Genomic DNA, 17,684 nt, shown 5'->3' on the forward strand with positions numbered 1-17,684 from the left:
AAACTGTTTGTATTTTCGAGTAAAAGCGAAATACTTGCGAATCTGAAGTATGTGCGAGCAAAAATAATGATATAAAATTATGTTCAAAAATCAAACCAAATGAAAAAATTTTTAAATTTAATGTGAAACTGTTCGTATAACTGATCGGTTCAAAATCGATAGATTATGGCAGTTATACGCGTTTGATTACATGATTTGTAATGAAATTTGATGCTTGAAATGTTCATTTGAGTATTTTATTTTCGAAAGTATATAGTTTTACTGATTTACTTGAATGGTTCCATAATAAAATTTGTCGACGATATTATAAGTAAGTTTTCAGCAATATAAGTTGATAACGTATTATCATATCATCTAATCTGAAATGCTGTATTAATTGTTGCTATGACTATGATATATAATTTATACAATTATTTAGAATAAAAAAGTAATTCTAATGACATTATAACTTGTTTTTCTTATTTATTTTTAATTTTTCTATTCATGATTACTCATTCAGTCAGTACAGAGATTACAAACGTAGGGCCATTATTTCTGCTGTCTTGGATTGTAATTCAACTTGCAGTCCAACATACTATATCTACCGATACCTTCGCCCAGCTGAGGTTTTACATCGGAAGATATACGGTACATTTACATACCAACCCTTAGTACATATTCTACTTGAACTACTAAAAAAGGCCTATTTTAGTCTTTTAGTAGGTCATGATCATACGTACAACGAAGTGTTCTACGTCATATAGTGCTCGCTGTCTATTAATGAATTATTAGTAAAACGCATATTTATTGTAATTAATTGCCTGAAATCATTCTACTGTAATAGAACTTTATGCGATCTGGAGATTTTCCACTCTTATTTAAAAAAAAGATCAGTATGGCACTGGTACAGAATTCTGCAACTGCGGAAGTACTATTAATTTTGTTGGTGATGATACGCTGGACTTTATTTGTTTTCGTATGAGCAATATTGATGGAAGTATGTTTATGTACGAAAACATGGATAGATCAATTCATATGCAGCAATGATCAAAGCCGTGCTATTATTTTTGGACTAATCGAATAGCTAGATACCGGTATTACCGGTATAACACCAGGTTATTAATGCTATTCAAGCTGTTTCAATGTTTACTTGTAGACTACTTTTATGTAAATTTGTATAATGATCATTAGAAGGTATTTAGTTAAGTGTCTTGACAAGCATTAATAGGCGATTATACTGTCCATGTTGTATAGTGTCATCGTTAATGGAATATGGCCAAGGGATAACGTACGATAAAAAAGATATGTTCGATATTGCAATGATCTGTAGATATCCAATTAACTTTTTGTATTGCCACACCAATGTTATAGTAGAAGTAATCACGATAATTATGCTGCATATTGTTAGCAGTTGCAAGTTATAGTATCTCCTAGTACAGTATAAATAACCATACGTACTTGCTTGTGTCAATGAAGGCGTATAATATGTATCCCTTTCTGTTTACATACGGTTACGGCTATTGATTAATATTCATATCAACCAGTTTATCTTGTCAATGCAGCCTGGTAATGTTTGTACTAACGATTTCCATTCTCGGTGTCTGTATGGATAAGTATGGGTTATTGCCGATATCCATCTGTTAATGGCTAGTGATTGATTTTAGTATCAATCAGTTTATCTTGCTAATGCAGCCTAGTAGTTTGTGTTGTAGATTCCCATTCTAAGTGTCTGTATGGACAAGTATGGGTTATTGCAGATATCCATCTATTAACGGCTACTGATTAATTACAGTTTCGACCAGTTTATCTTGCCAATACAGTCTAGTAGTGTTTGTCCTGTTGATTTCCATTCTAGATATCTGTATGGATAAGTATGGGCTATTGCAGATATCCATCTGTTAATAGCATCTACTTTTCTCAGCTGATTACAGCAAATATTGGACCATATATATATATACATATTATACAGTAGCGTTAATAAGTAAGCTGATCTAACTTGTAGGTTTAATTTTAGCTGCACAATACAAATTGTTGAATCATTCCTGATATTAGTCGTTTTTTATTGTGAGCAAAATATTGTATTGCATTATAAAATTGAACACCCAATATATGTTCTCATCGAATGCCTAGCATACCGTTATAAAAGTATATTGTAGCTTATAGTATTCTTTTTACCAATGCAAGTAGCAGCAATATGAATAGAAACTTGCTGTTCTTTCTATTGATTATATTATATTACTGTATACTGTATTATCACCTGTATTTCATGATTTAAAAGTAGAAAACAAGCCAAATTATATGTTACATATGCATGAAGGCAACCGTTGAGAGTGCAAATTGGCAATAACAGCTTTAACATTAATTATTTCCAAGATATAGCATGCAATATTGCGGCAGTATCCTCTCTTGCATATATATAGCTTGGCCATCATGATGGATTGCCAGCTATTCATGGTGCAAAGTATTGCTAGTCTATCAAGCTCTTTTGACATTGTAGTTTCCATCTTGACAAGATCAGCTAATTTAGCATGTGCTATACAGTCTTGTAGGTCTACCTAGCATATTTTGATGGACTTTAGTCTACTTTGCAGTGGAGAATAATTCTACTATCGATTTTGAACTGGTTTGAGATGGTTTTCGTTAGCAACGCCACTTTAACTTGCTACTTCGATACGCCGTTACTGCCCATCAAATACAGGTATTGACTGGATATGTAACGAGTCCATGAGTATAGATACCTTTTGCAAATGACTCCATGACATCCTTATATCATCCTCCGTTCAATAGGCTACAGTATAGTTTTACCATCAGCCACACCTATGCTCAAGCCAAGCCTTAGATACTGATCCGATGCGTTAGTCTGTTGACCATTTTAACTCCATCTCCAAACTACCGCTCTCCTATTGCTGGTAGCAGAAAAAGAAAAACCATGAGCGCCATCTTAAGATCAAGAATATTTCCATCGTGGGCGAAAGTCCTTCATGTATCTCGTCCTACCCATCGCTACAGAGAATTAGGGCAAGGATGGCAATTACTATGCAAACAGGGCTATGCCGTTCAGGTTAGTAATAACATAGACAAGAAATGTTTGGATGTAACTTGGGAAGATGGAGTAACAACAAATTATCCTCATATTTATTTACGCGATCATTGCCGTTGTCCATCTTGCTATGATCCACAAACCAAATCGCGTGCTCTCTTTAATTGTGTCTACAATTCGTATATCGATTGTATTGCACAAGATGCAAATGTATCAGAAAATGAGAAAATCATCCAAGTCGATTGGAAAGATGATAATGAGCATCCTGTTAGTCGTTTCCCGCTCGATTGGTTAAGAGCTCATCGCTTCTCCAATGATAACGAACTTAAAACGATGAACCAAGTCTACATTCAAGATCGGCATACATGGGGTAAAGAAATGAAAGACAACATACCTATTTTCGATTATCAAGAGTTACATGAAAATGATCAAACATTATATCGTTGGCTGAAACATTTAACTACCATTGGATTAACCATTGTCAGGAATACTCCACAAGAAGTGGGTCAAGTTACTAAATTGATTGCAAGAGTGGGTTATAATCGTACAACAAATTATGGGTACGTTCAGTAATTGAATAGAAAACATAGTTATCTTTACACAAAGTAACGCTAATTTACACTAGTTTACCAATGGTATACTGATGTATATATGGGTTAGTAGGAGATTGAGAATTCAAATATCCTTTACTACATTAGGCTATCATTATGTTTATTCTCATTATACGAGTAAAGTATATCATTCGTTACCATCGATCAACTTTATTGTGGGTAACTTCAGCTGTTGATTCAAGCAGTTTTGATCAGGATCTTGATTACTTGTAGAAAGACTATAATTATTGATATTAAGTTTTGCCAATTCAATATTGTACCTATCGGAGGGCTAGTAAAGGATTCTGAAGCAGATATCCTTCTTTACCATAGGGTAACCGTTAATTCACGTTCTCATCATAATCGATCGGCACTTTTGTGGATTTTATTCGGTTATTTATTTCAACCGATTCCATCCACATACGCGTATTTCACTTGTAAAAACGTTATTCATACTAACATAGTTTAGTAAATATGAAATATTCAGATTAGGGTGATAGTAGGTCTCGCTACAGATATCCTCTTTACATTAAGCTGTTACTCGCATAAATTGTGAGTAAATTCAGCTACTTGTTCCAGCATATTCGATCAACATCTCTCAATTGTGTAAGGATTACTATTAACCTTACACTAACTTAGTTACTAGTACGCGTATGCTTCAGTTTGTTCAGTCATGGAATCTAAAGTATTTACAAATAGAGTTCAACTTTATACATACGATATCCCGATAGAAATGGATAGATTACAAAGTTGAAATGAATGATTTCTATACATTTTATGCGTTCAATATGATGCAAAGTACTGCTTAGTAAATATCACCCAATTCGTATTATAAAGTTTATCGTTATAAAGTGAATGATAAATTGTAGCTTCCTCATGTTGTTCAAAAGCAAGGTTACAACATTAAGTTATGTCAAAAGAATAATGAAATAGTACTGTAGCTATCATTTCGACTTCGATAATATACACTATGCATATGGTTTAATGACAGGGCCTAAGCAGTTATATTAAATAGCTAGTTATTTTTAATGATTTTATCAATACTTGGATCAATACTTTCCTCATTTATATCTTATATAGTAGCATGAAATTAGCATTGAAACTGAAAAATTATTTCAAAAACTTTATACATACAACCTTTATTTGAGATCGTAATGTTTGGCTTCATTAATATTGAAAATATGTCATTAAGATCGGCATCGACGTTAACTCATAGCATGGACTTCTGGAATCCCAGGGGATCTAGAGGTTCATAACTTAGAGCACTTGACGACGCAATAAAACTCTCCATATTTAAAAATCGTTCGATCTAGTATTTTCCATTTAACAGTTATTATATACGTAAATTGATTTGAGTTGATACTAATCCTCAACATTTATATTCGTGACGATCAGGCCAACTTTTCAAGTCAAGAGTAAAACAGATGCTAGCAATTTAGCCTACACTACTGGCGGCTTAGGAATGCATACCGATTTGACTTACTTTAACTATATCCCTGGCGTAAGTAAATTGAATTAAGTCTATCAAACTATATGATATCATATGCAACTGCCTTAGATTGTAGAACTGTTGTCAAGAATATAAGGAAACTTTATATTTTATGTCATTGCGATAAATCAGCTAAAAGATTACGATAGTTTCGTGTTATTGACGATATGATTCTATATATAGATTCAATTTTTGCATTGTATTAAACGTGCCGGTGAAGGAGGTGAAAATCAACTTGTTGATGGCTTTAAAGTTGCTGAGGAACTTCGAGATAATGAACCTGAAGCTTTTAAAATGCTTTCTAAATACCCAATTCAGTATTTTGATATTGGTAAAGACTTTGTCGATTTTCATCAACTCGCTCAACATACGATTATTCAGTAAGTTTGCCGTAATTACCTACAGTCATTAGCCAAAGCTATTCTTGATTTTAGGAGAAACTCGTGATATTAATAGATTAGTGAATGACGATCATTGATTACATATAACATGAGTTGATATCGATAGAAAAAGAATAATAAATGCCGGTTTGCAGTTATCAACTATTATTTTAATCGTACTGTATATTTCTACTTTTATTTTCAGATTACATTCAAATGGTTCTATAGCTCGAATCTGTTATTCAGATCATGCAAGAAGTCCTAATTTAGCTGTACCACAAGATAAAGTTATGCCATTTTACGATGCCATGGGTACTTTCTTGAAGTATGTATACGATCCAAAGTATATGGTTAATGTTACTTTGGATTCCGGCGATATAGCAGTATTCGATAACTATAGGGTCATGCATGGAAGGTCCCCATTTTCTCTCGCTCCAAATAGTCTACGACATTTAGAAGGTGGCTATGTCGACTGGGATGAGGCTGCATCACGTTTGCGCGTGCTAGAAGAGAAATATAATATCGATCATTTCACTGGAATTGCTTAAATCAATTACGAAAAATGGCGGATTTTATGAAATGGATCATTCTTTGATACTGACTAATACATAATAATTTGTTTACTGCTACTTTGTACCTGCAAATATTTCATAAAGTATTTTATGTTCTTATGCAAGAGTTTAGGGCGTAATATATTTTACTGTACTTCCATAGACTTTGTCGCTACTGGTACTAATTGCTACGCAATGTAGGATAGATAGATTTTAATGCACTTCGGTAATACGAGATATTTTATCCGAAAGTCAATTTAAAAATGAATTATTTGTGCGAGGTATCATTCAACGCGTATTTTATAAGTTTTGCAGTAATATTTAGATTTGATGAAGCGATAGTTACTATTGCATGTATAAAATAGTGTAAACTGGTTATAAAAATGTTAAAATATTATTTATACATGACTACTAGATGTACTGTAATTTAGTAGTCCATGATTTATGGTTATCAATGCTGCATAATTAGTTTAGGCTACCTAGATTTTTCTCCTATTACGCCTGGCTTGGCATGATAATGACGTTAGATCTACTCCCATTTTAGGTATAATTAATTCCGTAATATCTGTAGTCATTCAATCGCACGTATTGCTTAATAACTCTTATTGTGTTATTTTAATCTAATAAATGATCAATTGATAAAATTGGCAAACTTTTGCTTGAAATAACCCTTAACACGTAGGTCACTCTGATTTACTAGAATAATATGGAAATTCACTATGCATGGATATACAACGATACGATGACTTGGTCAATGAATGAATAGACTTATGCAATAGTAAATGAACTTATAACACACAGTACAGCAAATAACCGACCGAAACCAAATTAATGCTAAGATATTTGCCATGTATTAAAATCTACTGGTTCAGTCAACACGCACAGAGATATCGCACCAACAGTTTTAACTTCAAAACTGTTCGTCAACAACATATCTTACTTTCTTACTTTAATAGGGTGAAACTGATTTAGAAATGAAATAATTACACAAATTTACATTTATTTTATTTCTTGGCTAGTATATATTGACATGCAATTAAAATGCATCATGGCGTTATTTGGTCAATTTTTAACTCTTAATCAAAGTTTATACAATTGCGCTACGTAATAGAATTTGCTGTATCGCTTCTTTTTATTACCATGATAATGGTGCAGTAACATATATATGGTTTGGATCTCCGTAATTCAGGACTGTACTGAGAAAATATCAAATCTGGTATATCTTTCAAGCACAAATAATAACAATAATGTTGCTATCTAGATAGTATGCTCATTAAAAATAAGATTCGATATTACAATAATATTAATAATAGTAATTCTTGAAGTCATCATAAATCGCATTTTCCAAAAATATAATTTCATCAAGTCTTGAAGAGTATCTTAGTTATGTGGTCAATATTGGAATCTACATACATGCATAAATATGAAATGAATTAACAATCCTCGATCAAGTGAGTATATACCCTATTAGAGTTCATTTTGATGTACAAATCGATATTAACAAGTAGTATGATATAAACATTGTATACATACTTTCATTATCTTTCTCTGATTCTTTCCCATCAACACTTTTTTCAAGATGGAGTTTATTATCACAAAATTGTAACATTGTCTGATCAATAGTGTCCGGGCAGATCAACCGATACACAATCACATCCCTAATAAAATAAGATAAAGTTTCAAAGTAAATACAAGTCTAATTACGTACTAGCATTGGAATGGCATTAAATACTCAGTTACATCATCTTACTTATCTTGTCCAACTCGATGACAGCGATCTTCAGCTTGTTTATCATTATGAGGGTTAAAATCAATGTCGTGCAGAATGACAACATTGGCCGATGTTAAATTAATCCCTAGACCACCTAGGAACAGTCCAGAAAAAATGTTTAGTGAACGCTAAACGTTTACCTTACCGCTAGTGGTCATAAAATAGTACGTATTGAAATTGCAAATTTTCGGCTACGTACTAGCTTTGGTCGAGAGTAAGAAAATAAACTTGTCTGCTTCAGAGTCGTTAAATTGATCAATGAGATCCAATCTGGATAAGAATATTTTTACCATTTAATATATCAACATAGCTTGTATGATCCAATAAGACCAATTAATAAATATTATAGGTTAATATATATATTTACAGAATCGCTACACCTTACGCTTAATTACATTACAACATTAATTAATTTGAAAATATGACATATCAAATATTACCGATCTTTGATTGGGGTTTGACCATCCATCCTCAGATAAGAATAGCCACGGTATTGTATATAACATTCAATTATGTCTAGTACCATCACGAATTGACTAAAGAGTAATACTCGATCACCCTGAAAAACGGAGATCAGCTTAGATAATTATATAATTTACAGCAATATAATTAACAGCTAGAAAGTTACCCGTTCTTTCATCAGTGGTAATAGCCTATCCAAGCACTTTATTTTACCAGAATCAAATAGTAGTTCTTGAGGCATTAAATATTTTGATAAAACCTAAAGTTAATTACATACCGAAATTTTTACGCATTAGAAAATCTTAACGTAATTATTTCCAAACAAAAATTAAACTATAGACCACTGTAGATATAATGAGGTCATAAATTATTTTTTGCTTATGACTTACATGAAATTCATTGCATAACTGATGAAGTTCAAAATCGTTCATTACAGTCATATCTTCGAAGACGTATTCAATATTAGCGTCATGGTGTGAAGGTTCCTTTGGTAATGGATGAGTAAAATTTTAACGAACATGAAAGCTAGTAGAACACTTGTGAAATGAATAAAGAAATTACCTTTACAATAATTTGAGCCATTTCTCGTAGCATATCATCGTTGTAATAGATCCGATGTAATGACGGATGATTTGCCATCTTGCGCAAATCCATGAGAATACTTTTTCGGGCTTTGCTAGTATCTATTCCAGATGACAAAATTATTAGATTTATCAAACTAATGAGATACTTCTTAAAGTAGGTACAATAATTTAAGTTTCCTAACCTGATGAGTTATATGCCGTAGAACACTTTATCATTAATTTCTTATAAAGTTCTTCTTGGCGTTCTGTCATGTTACATAATTCTTTCAGTTGAACTTTTTTAGGCAACTGACTCATAACTTCTGATTTTAATCGACGCAATACAAATGGTTTCATAATTTTTTTAGCTTGTTCTATTTGTCCTTTAACGAATGGAACTGTTGATTTATCATCAGTCTGTTTTGAAAAATTAGATTTTCTCTATTTTACAATCGATTCTAATAAGCTGACATAAATTTAAAAAAACCAAAGAAATTTTATTATTATATTCGCTGTACGCACCTTAAATGTTGAGAAAAAGTTTAAGATATACTCTTTTGTATCATGAAAAATATCTGGCATAGTAAAACTTAACAATGAAAATAATTCGAGCAAGTTATTTTGTAATGGAGTTCCAGTTAACAAGAGTTTACGCTGCGCCTAGTAGAAGTATGGATTAGTACAGATATTAGTTGAGTACGTTATTCCACATACTACTGGCATTATTTCTAAGCCAAATTATTATTATCCAATTACCCTTATTCTCATAAGCGCTCTGTAACGCTTACTCATCATGTTCTTGAGCATGTGGGCTTCATCAAAAACAGCATACGTGAATTTTACTTTTTTGAACAATTGTAAATCATCTGGAGACGTACAACACATGTGGTAGCTACAATGTAATTTAGTAAGATTGATTTAGAATCAATGCCTAGCGTTGTATTAAAGTCTATAAAACCATTGATACCGAAAAGTAGGCAAGATTAATTACAGGTAGCGAAACATAGCAAAACTAACGTCGTTAGTAAAATATGAAGTTTAACAGTTCTTCTAGCGATATCCATTCTTAATTCGAATCGTTCCTCAGGTGAACCTAATTAAGTAGATGGCGCCATACCAAAATATTAAAAAGGTGCTTATAGGACACTAATTTAAATAAATACGCCACTCTTAAGTATATCGGAACTATTAATTTCTTTACCATAGTATAATACAACTTTTAATTTGGGGCACCAATTTTTTAATTCTCTTTTCCAGTTATCTGATAATAATAAACATCGTACGTTAGGGAAATAGTGTCAAGTATGCAAGCTGAGCATAAAATATAGTCTTTACCAAGTGTTGAGGAAGGTACAATGATCAAATGCGGACCAGTTATTCCGAATTGATAGAGATGGGATAAAAAAGCGATTACTTGTATAGTTTTTCCTAATCCCTAAATACATTATAATTCCTTTCAGTCTAAAATTACGAGTTGTCGTGAAATTGTAAAATTACAATTTATCGATGAAATATTTTATAAACACAATTGCTATTACCATTTCATCAGCCAAGATACCATTAAATCCTTTTTTGTATAAGAGGAGCATCCAATTCAAGCCAACCAACTGGTAACTTTTTAATTGATATCTGTGGGAATCATTATGTTGAGTAGTTAAAATAAGTAAAACCAATATTGATTAATATTAATTGCTAGAGACATAATTCGATCAATCTTACTTATTATTAAGAATTTCAGGTTGTTTGTCGACGCATTCCTCAGATTTAAAAGAACGTGAATCAACCAAGGCTTCCGTTATTTTCTAATTAACACGTGATAAAAATAAGCGACACATTTAGATTCCTTATTATTTGTTTAAGAATTCGCAACATAATTCATATTTACTTTTCAATAATACATTGCAAATTTAATTTTAAGACCTGGGTAATTGACAATTTGTGAGCCATTATATTTTAGCATTCAAGTGTCATTTAGTGAATTACTATTTGATTAATACGCACTTGATTCCCAACTAAGTCTTCATCGAAATGCTTCATCAAGTTTCCTACACTACCAGCTAATTCTTCACATTTATCTAGCAATTTATGTAATATATTTCGTCTTTTTAAAAGATCACCGCAATTCCATAGAATCTATACAATATAGATATGTAGATATAATTAATCATCTCATGTACCACATAAAATTGTAATCTATATGAAGCTACTTAATCTTACATCGTCACTTAGCGATCTTGTTTGATTAAATTTCTCAACCTGGAAATGATGAAAAAAGATGATACCACTAAGTTTACGATACAATTTAGCATCGTAGCTATTACAATTTTAGTTATTAAAGACATATAAGTACACTTTATTTGTAGTTATAATTACAAGAACAATTTTCTATATAAAGTGCTGTAATTTATCGTAGATTCGCCTTAAAATAAATTTCATATCTAGCATACAATTGATAATACGATTTAAAATTTTACCACGTCAGTCCATGATTGAAATGGCCTAAGTTCACAAATATAACGAGCTTTGTTGACAGATACATTTTCGATAAATGCGAGATCAGATAAGCTGGCTTGATTTAGAAAGGAGAGAATTGCAACTTGCACGGCCCGATCATGAATGATCAGATCATATTCAGAATCATCGGTATCATCGCTCTCATCAGAAGCACTCTGCCTATAAACCATTAGGTATACAGTTAATTGACACGAAATGGGTATTACAGTACTGATAAATATCTCATAATTGCAAACATGATATATTGCAATTCGTTAACCAACGAATATCTATCAGTATTGAGTTAAATTCATCAGATTAATATCCTTTAATCAAATGTTCTAACACTATATTTTTTGCTAAGCTTTAGGCCCGCACTGTTGGAATAGGAAATGTTATAATAATGACAGCTCAAATACTCTAGGTATTTCGGTCTACTTCCAGATTAAGTAAGCAATTGCATAGTCCTAATAGCATCAGTTTGTATGCAGTACTATAAGTCTTGTGTATTAAAAATCAATACATGAACATCTTACTCTTCGCTATCGTTGGATGCCTTTCTCTGTTTGATGCTGTTTCTATTCCAATTTTGGTTTCTATCTCGATGACGCAATCGTTTCGATATTGGTTTAATGTCATCTTGGTCAGAGATATTGGCGTTGTGCTCAATTTCATCATCATCCTGGATTGAAGGTTTTGACGGCATCTTCAGGACGCGTTTAGTATTGACATTAGTATCTACGTAATGAAAAATAATTACTGTTAGTTTGAATCCTTCATCATGTATTGAAACACATAGTCATGAAAAGTAGGTGGCACCGTAGCAAGTATCAGATTAACGTACGCGTATTTTTGTGAAAGATTATGAACTCAACTAATAGTATGCGAGCGTATAAATTTAAAAGTGTAAATTGATCCAACTTGCTTTCAGCTATATATTTATAACAATTATGTATCCAATTAGAAAAGTACAACCTTTACGGTTCTCTTTGCTTAAGTTATCATGGTCGTTATCGGAATCGCTATTATCTAATCTGATAAGTTTTCTTTTTTTCCTAATTAATGGGCTGACTTCAGGCCAAGATTGCTCAGGACTTTCAGGTATTGTTGTAGTCGTTATCCGCCGTGGTATAACAGCTAATCAAGTAATTATTTAAATGATTAGATTATAGTTCATGGTAATACTATGCGAAACTATAACGAAAAGCGTGCTACCTGAGGCTTATAAATTTATTAATAAATATATATATATACGTATAAGCGTATGTCTATGCAAGATTTAAGACTGTTTGGTGACTTTAAAGATTGCATTATTTGAAAAAGTAAATACATTTCAATCACAGCAATAATTGCAACTAAATTGATATTATCAGATTCGATGGGAAAAAAATTACCCATACTGTACAAGCATGCTTTGCACTACTGTACTCTCGTAGTATGCCCTGAGTAAATTAATATGGGTAGTATAGTAATTTACTGTACTAGACTGGATTTAATAGTAAATTGAACATTAGCGTATTACTGACAATTTTGGATATCACGTATTAAATTGTACTTTATACCTTGATTAGGTCTTGAGATAGTTTGCTTATTATCCTTATTGATGTATGCAAATCGCTGCAAGTTAAGTGCTGCGACAGGGTTGTTTCGGCGATTCGAACTTGTACACATAGCGAAATAGAAAGTTTTGATGTCGTCTTACTGGTGGTGGCAGACTTGGGGTTACTTGGAATAGTACCAAGATGACCGGGGTTTAAGATCCAATTATTTTACTGTGGCCAATGAAGAGAACCAGATAATTTCGTGGTAGTGAATTTTTTCAAGAGTATTGACGTCAAGCTGTTAGGAATCTACGCCAGTGTTTGTAAACGTATAAGAAAAATTAAGGCCAGGTGAATAATTCATTTTAGGTAAATGAATAATCTACGGTACTAACTTTAACTGAATTGATAAATATTTTTCTTGTAAATAAATAAATATAAGAATGAGAGAATTTAGCAACTTTAGCTCCTTCTAGGTGTAGTGTGAATTCGTTCTCGATACCAAATGAACTGCTTTTATAGTAGAATATTAAAAAAATGGATTTAAAATTAAATATTGCTATGAACGAGTGAAAATGATGACTGTGATTGGCTGTAAACTTTGACTCACTTTTTCACACGTTATTTTTGTAAAGTCATACGATATTACTTGTAATTTATCGAGCTATTAGGCATGGATACGATTATTCTCCAGTAACTAAAAATTGATACAATTTGTTTGAAATTGAATATCACGGAGGACAAGTAAAATTTAAGAGAGTGATTGGCTGCAAAGCTGTGACTTATTATTATTTTTGTAAGTTCTACATGCCAACTCTGTACTGGTTATACTTTAGTCTGTCGTCTACCAAGCTATTAAGGCATAGATTCCATTTTTTCAAGTAACTAAAAACTTACACAATTTTTAACGACTACTAGCTGCTCCATGACCTTTGTTGTAGTAGTAGTAGTAGTAGAATAATTTGTATAGAGGAATATTAGAGGTATCTCAAATTAAATATTCTCGTTTACAAGAGAAATTTAAGAGTGTGAGGTGCGAGTCATTTTCTATGCAAGTTCTACTTGCAAAGTCAGCGACAGTCTCTGTACTTCTCATGCTCTAGTCTGCAGTCTACCAACTAAAATTGTACACAATTTTGAACGACTTAAAGAGTGTGCCTGAATACAAAGGTGTGAGTCATTTTCTATGCAAGTTCTACTTGCAAAGTCAGCGACAATCTCTGTGCTTCTCATGCTCTGGTCTGCAGTCTACCAACTAAAATTGTGCACAATTTTTAACGACTACTAGCTGCTCCATGACCTTTGTTGCAGTAGTAGTAGTAGTAGTAGTAGTAGTAGTAGTAGAATAATTTGTATAGAGGAATATTAGAGGTATCTCAAATTAAATATTCTCGTTTATAAATGAAATTTAAGAGTGTGAGGTGTGAGTCATTTTCTATGCAAGTTCTACTTGCAAAGTCAGCGATAATTTCTGTGCTTCTCATACTCTGGTCTGCAGTCTACCAACTAAAATTGTGCATAATTTTGAACGACTACTAGCTACTCCATTGCCTTTACAGTAGAACAATTTGTATAGGAAAATATTCAAAAAATTTCTTTGAAATCAATAGTAACTATCGTCGTAGATAAGTGAAATTTAAAGAGTGTGCGCTGAGGCTTATTTCCTTACAAGTTCAACTTGCAAAGTTGTGCAATATGACTTGTAATATACCGAGCTATTAGTCATAGATTTCATTTTTCCTCTAGCAACTAAAAGTTTACGCAATTTGAACAAACACTAGTAGTTCCATTGCCTTCATAGCAGAATTATTGGTACAAGAGAATAATAGAAACATTCTTTGAAATGAAATATTTCCCTAAAGGTGGCAAGACTTGGACTGAAAACAAGTTGAAAATAATTTTGCTCTTAACAGTAATTAGCAAAGCCATTGCATGTTATCGATAGTCTACTGAGTATACTTTTCGTTAAAGATTGAACTTTCTTTGAAGAATTCAAAGTCAAGGCAATTCCTTAAGAGTACTAATGTATTTTTTTAGACTAGAATGGCTATCACTTTCGCAATATTTCCCTAAAGGTGGCAAGACTTTGACTGAAAGCAAGTTCAAAATAATTTCCCTTTTGACAGTAAATTAGCAAAGCCACTGCATGTTATCGATCGTCTACTGAGTATACTACTCGTTGTAGATTGAATTTTCTTTGAAGAATTCAAAGTCAAGGCAATTTTTTAAGAGTACTACTGTATTTTTTTAGACTAGAATGGCTATCATTTTTCTGAAATGAAATTTTTCCCTAAAGATGCTTGGCACTTTGACTGAAAGCACGTTGAAAATAATTTCGCTCTTGACAGTAAATTAGCAAAGCCATTGCATGCTATCGATAGTCTACTGAGTATACCATTGGTTGTAGATTGAATTTTCTTTGAAGAATTCAAAGGCAAGACAATTTTTGAAGAGTACTAATAGATTTTTAGACTGGAAAGGCTATCATTTTCTTTGAAATGAAATATTTTCCTATAGTCTACTGAGTATACTATTGGTTGTAGATTGAATTTTCTTTGAAGAATTCAAAGGCAAGACAATTTTTGAAGAGTACTAATAGATTTTTAGACTAGAAATGGCTATCATTTTCTTTGAAATGAAATATTTTCCTATAGTCTACTGAGTATACTATTGGTTGTAGATTGAATTTTCTTTGAAGAATTCAAAGCCAAGACAATTTTTGAAGAGTATTAATGCATTTTTAGACTAGAAATGGCCATCACTTACCGCTGGCGCCAATAGAAAGCTTTTCCCCTTTTTGAGGGCTGTGTGTACATTCCATAGGGTTTATAATCATGAGCGTAATCAGGAGTCTATGGTAACCTATTTACTATGTAAGCAGGCGCAGCGGAGGATATTGGGCGAGTACCAACACATCACCGACACCATTGTCGATGGTGGGGCATATTGACCGTATTACATGTTCTGCGCTGCAGTCATTTCGATGCACAGACTTGTCTATTCATACTGAAAGCACTCATGGCGAGCACTACTTGCGACTGTCTAGCGTGAGGTAAATACGGGTTGTGCGTGTTAACACGAGGGGGGGGGGGGGTTTGAATGACTTTCCCGCGCCATTTTAAAAAATTTTCTTATTATATCTAGATAGAATTTTAATTCTAAGTCAAGAATATGCAGACAAGAGAGTAATAACTTCAAATTGAATTTATTTCGTCTTTTTGTCACTAATTGACTGCTTACTAGGCAAGATTTTATCCAACTTTGACGATGTTTACTCTTTTGAAATCATTTTGGCATACAGCCATTTCTTGTCTATCAGCTCTTTCCGTCCTAGTAACAGCCTTGACAACTTTAGGGCGCCGGATATTGAGTGTCTGTTGGATTATACAAGTAATAGCTTTCGTAAACGTAGAATCCAATTCATTCTTGTACTAGTTAGTAAACGTATAATTGAATTCATTCTTATACTATGGATATATATACCATTGATATAACAACTACATCATGTAACAATTGCATTTATTGCAATTTAATGTATGCTAGTAATAGAGCTTGTTCAGTTTTGCAGAGCGAAAACAACAAAGTCAACTCTCTTCCAGATATATATCTAGATAGAATTTTAATTCTAAGTCAAGAATATGCAGACAAGAGAGTAATAACTTCAAATTGAATTTATTTCGTCTTTTTGTCACTAATTGACTGCTTACTAGGCAAGATTTTATCCAACTTTGACGATGTTTACTCTTTTGAAATCATTTTGGCATACAGCCATTTCTTGTCTATCAGCTCTTTCCGTCCTAGTAACAGCCTTGACAACTGTAGGGCGCCGGATATTGAGTGTCTGTTGGATTATACAAGTAATTGCTTTCGTAAACGTAGAATCCAATTCATTCTTGTACTAGTAAACGTATAATTGAATTCATTCTTATACTATGGATATATATACCATTGATATAACAACTACATCATGTAACAATTGGATTTATTGCAATTTAATGTATGCTAGTAATAGAGCTTGTTCAGTTTTGCTGAGCGAAAACAACAAAGTCAACTCTCTTCCAGTAAGGGAAAAATTCAATCGTTCCTTTTTCAAATACTTTAAACTCAATTCTTGCAAGAGTAGTACAGTATATTATTATCGTTATTAGGCAACGAGACAAGTATATCAATACATAATTACGTTGAAAGTGCTTCTAACCTAATACGACTTAGAGACTAATAACCGAATGCGAGGCTACTTGTAGGCAGAATACCTGGAATATTGATTGATAATTATACAGTATAATGAATACTTCTAAATGAATGATTGAAATTCGTATCGTAATGAACACCAACTGTTAAAAAGAATCGATTCAAAGCACCTTTTTTTGTCTGTTTTGTGTAATTTTATTGAAGAAATGCAAAAAAGAACAATTTTAGAGGCCAGAATAGACTCTCTGAAAGTAGCAGGTTCACCTTTCCTATATATTATTCAGACCCCAAACAGTATCGTATATCATTTCAAGAGTAACATAGTGCATCACAAGCACATGCACATGCATGGTAATAATTAATTGAGCTTTACTCTTAATTTATACTCCATTATCACGATTCGGTTATATATATCGTCTATCTAGAAAGATGTAAAAGTTACTATGGGAATATAAATTTATTTCACGAACAAGAAATAGCAATTAGTGCAACTTTGGAAGTAAAATCTCGTACATTATTGTCCTATTCAATACATGTGATGATGAACACATACTATTTAAACAGCGTCAAGAATTAGTTAGGCCAAACTCGAAATATCTACCATGAACCGTAAAGGAAAATTAACAATTTCATT

At 32.5% G+C, this 17,684-nt stretch overlaps 2 protein-coding genes across 2 annotated transcripts; one reads left to right on the forward strand and one right to left on the reverse strand.

The window, feature by feature from the left end:
• Positions 1–2,908: 2,908 nt before the first annotated feature.
• On the forward strand, positions 2,909–6,026 carry TRIADDRAFT_25346 (uncharacterized protein; the record flags this gene model as incomplete). Its single annotated transcript, XM_002112447.1, has 4 exons — positions 2,909–3,579; positions 5,005–5,110; positions 5,282–5,478; positions 5,684–6,026. 4 exons carry the CDS (start codon positions 2,909–2,911, stop codon positions 6,024–6,026), a joined length of 1,317 nt encoding a protein of 438 aa, XP_002112483.1.
• A 1,477-nt stretch (positions 6,027–7,503) lies between these two features.
• TRIADDRAFT_25151 (uncharacterized protein) lies at positions 7,504–11,509 on the reverse strand (the record flags this gene model as incomplete). Its single annotated transcript, XM_002112886.1, has 18 exons — positions 7,504–7,687; positions 7,780–7,894; positions 8,000–8,070; positions 8,241–8,359; positions 8,429–8,521; positions 8,652–8,747; positions 8,824–8,945; positions 9,029–9,266; positions 9,348–9,485; positions 9,582–9,717; positions 9,843–9,918; positions 10,027–10,086; positions 10,161–10,260; positions 10,364–10,454; positions 10,545–10,614; positions 10,880–10,958; positions 11,043–11,081; positions 11,300–11,509. The coding sequence occupies 18 exons, from the start codon at positions 11,507–11,509 to the stop codon at positions 7,504–7,506; spliced, it is 2,037 nt and encodes a 678-aa protein (XP_002112922.1).
• Between the last annotated feature and the right edge of the window lie 6,175 nt (positions 11,510–17,684).

Source organism: Trichoplax adhaerens, genomic scaffold (genome assembly GCF_000150275.1).
Source record: "Trichoplax adhaerens TRIADscaffold_5 genomic scaffold, whole genome shotgun sequence".
NCBI lineage: Eukaryota > Metazoa > Placozoa > Uniplacotomia > Trichoplacea > Trichoplacidae > Trichoplax > Trichoplax adhaerens.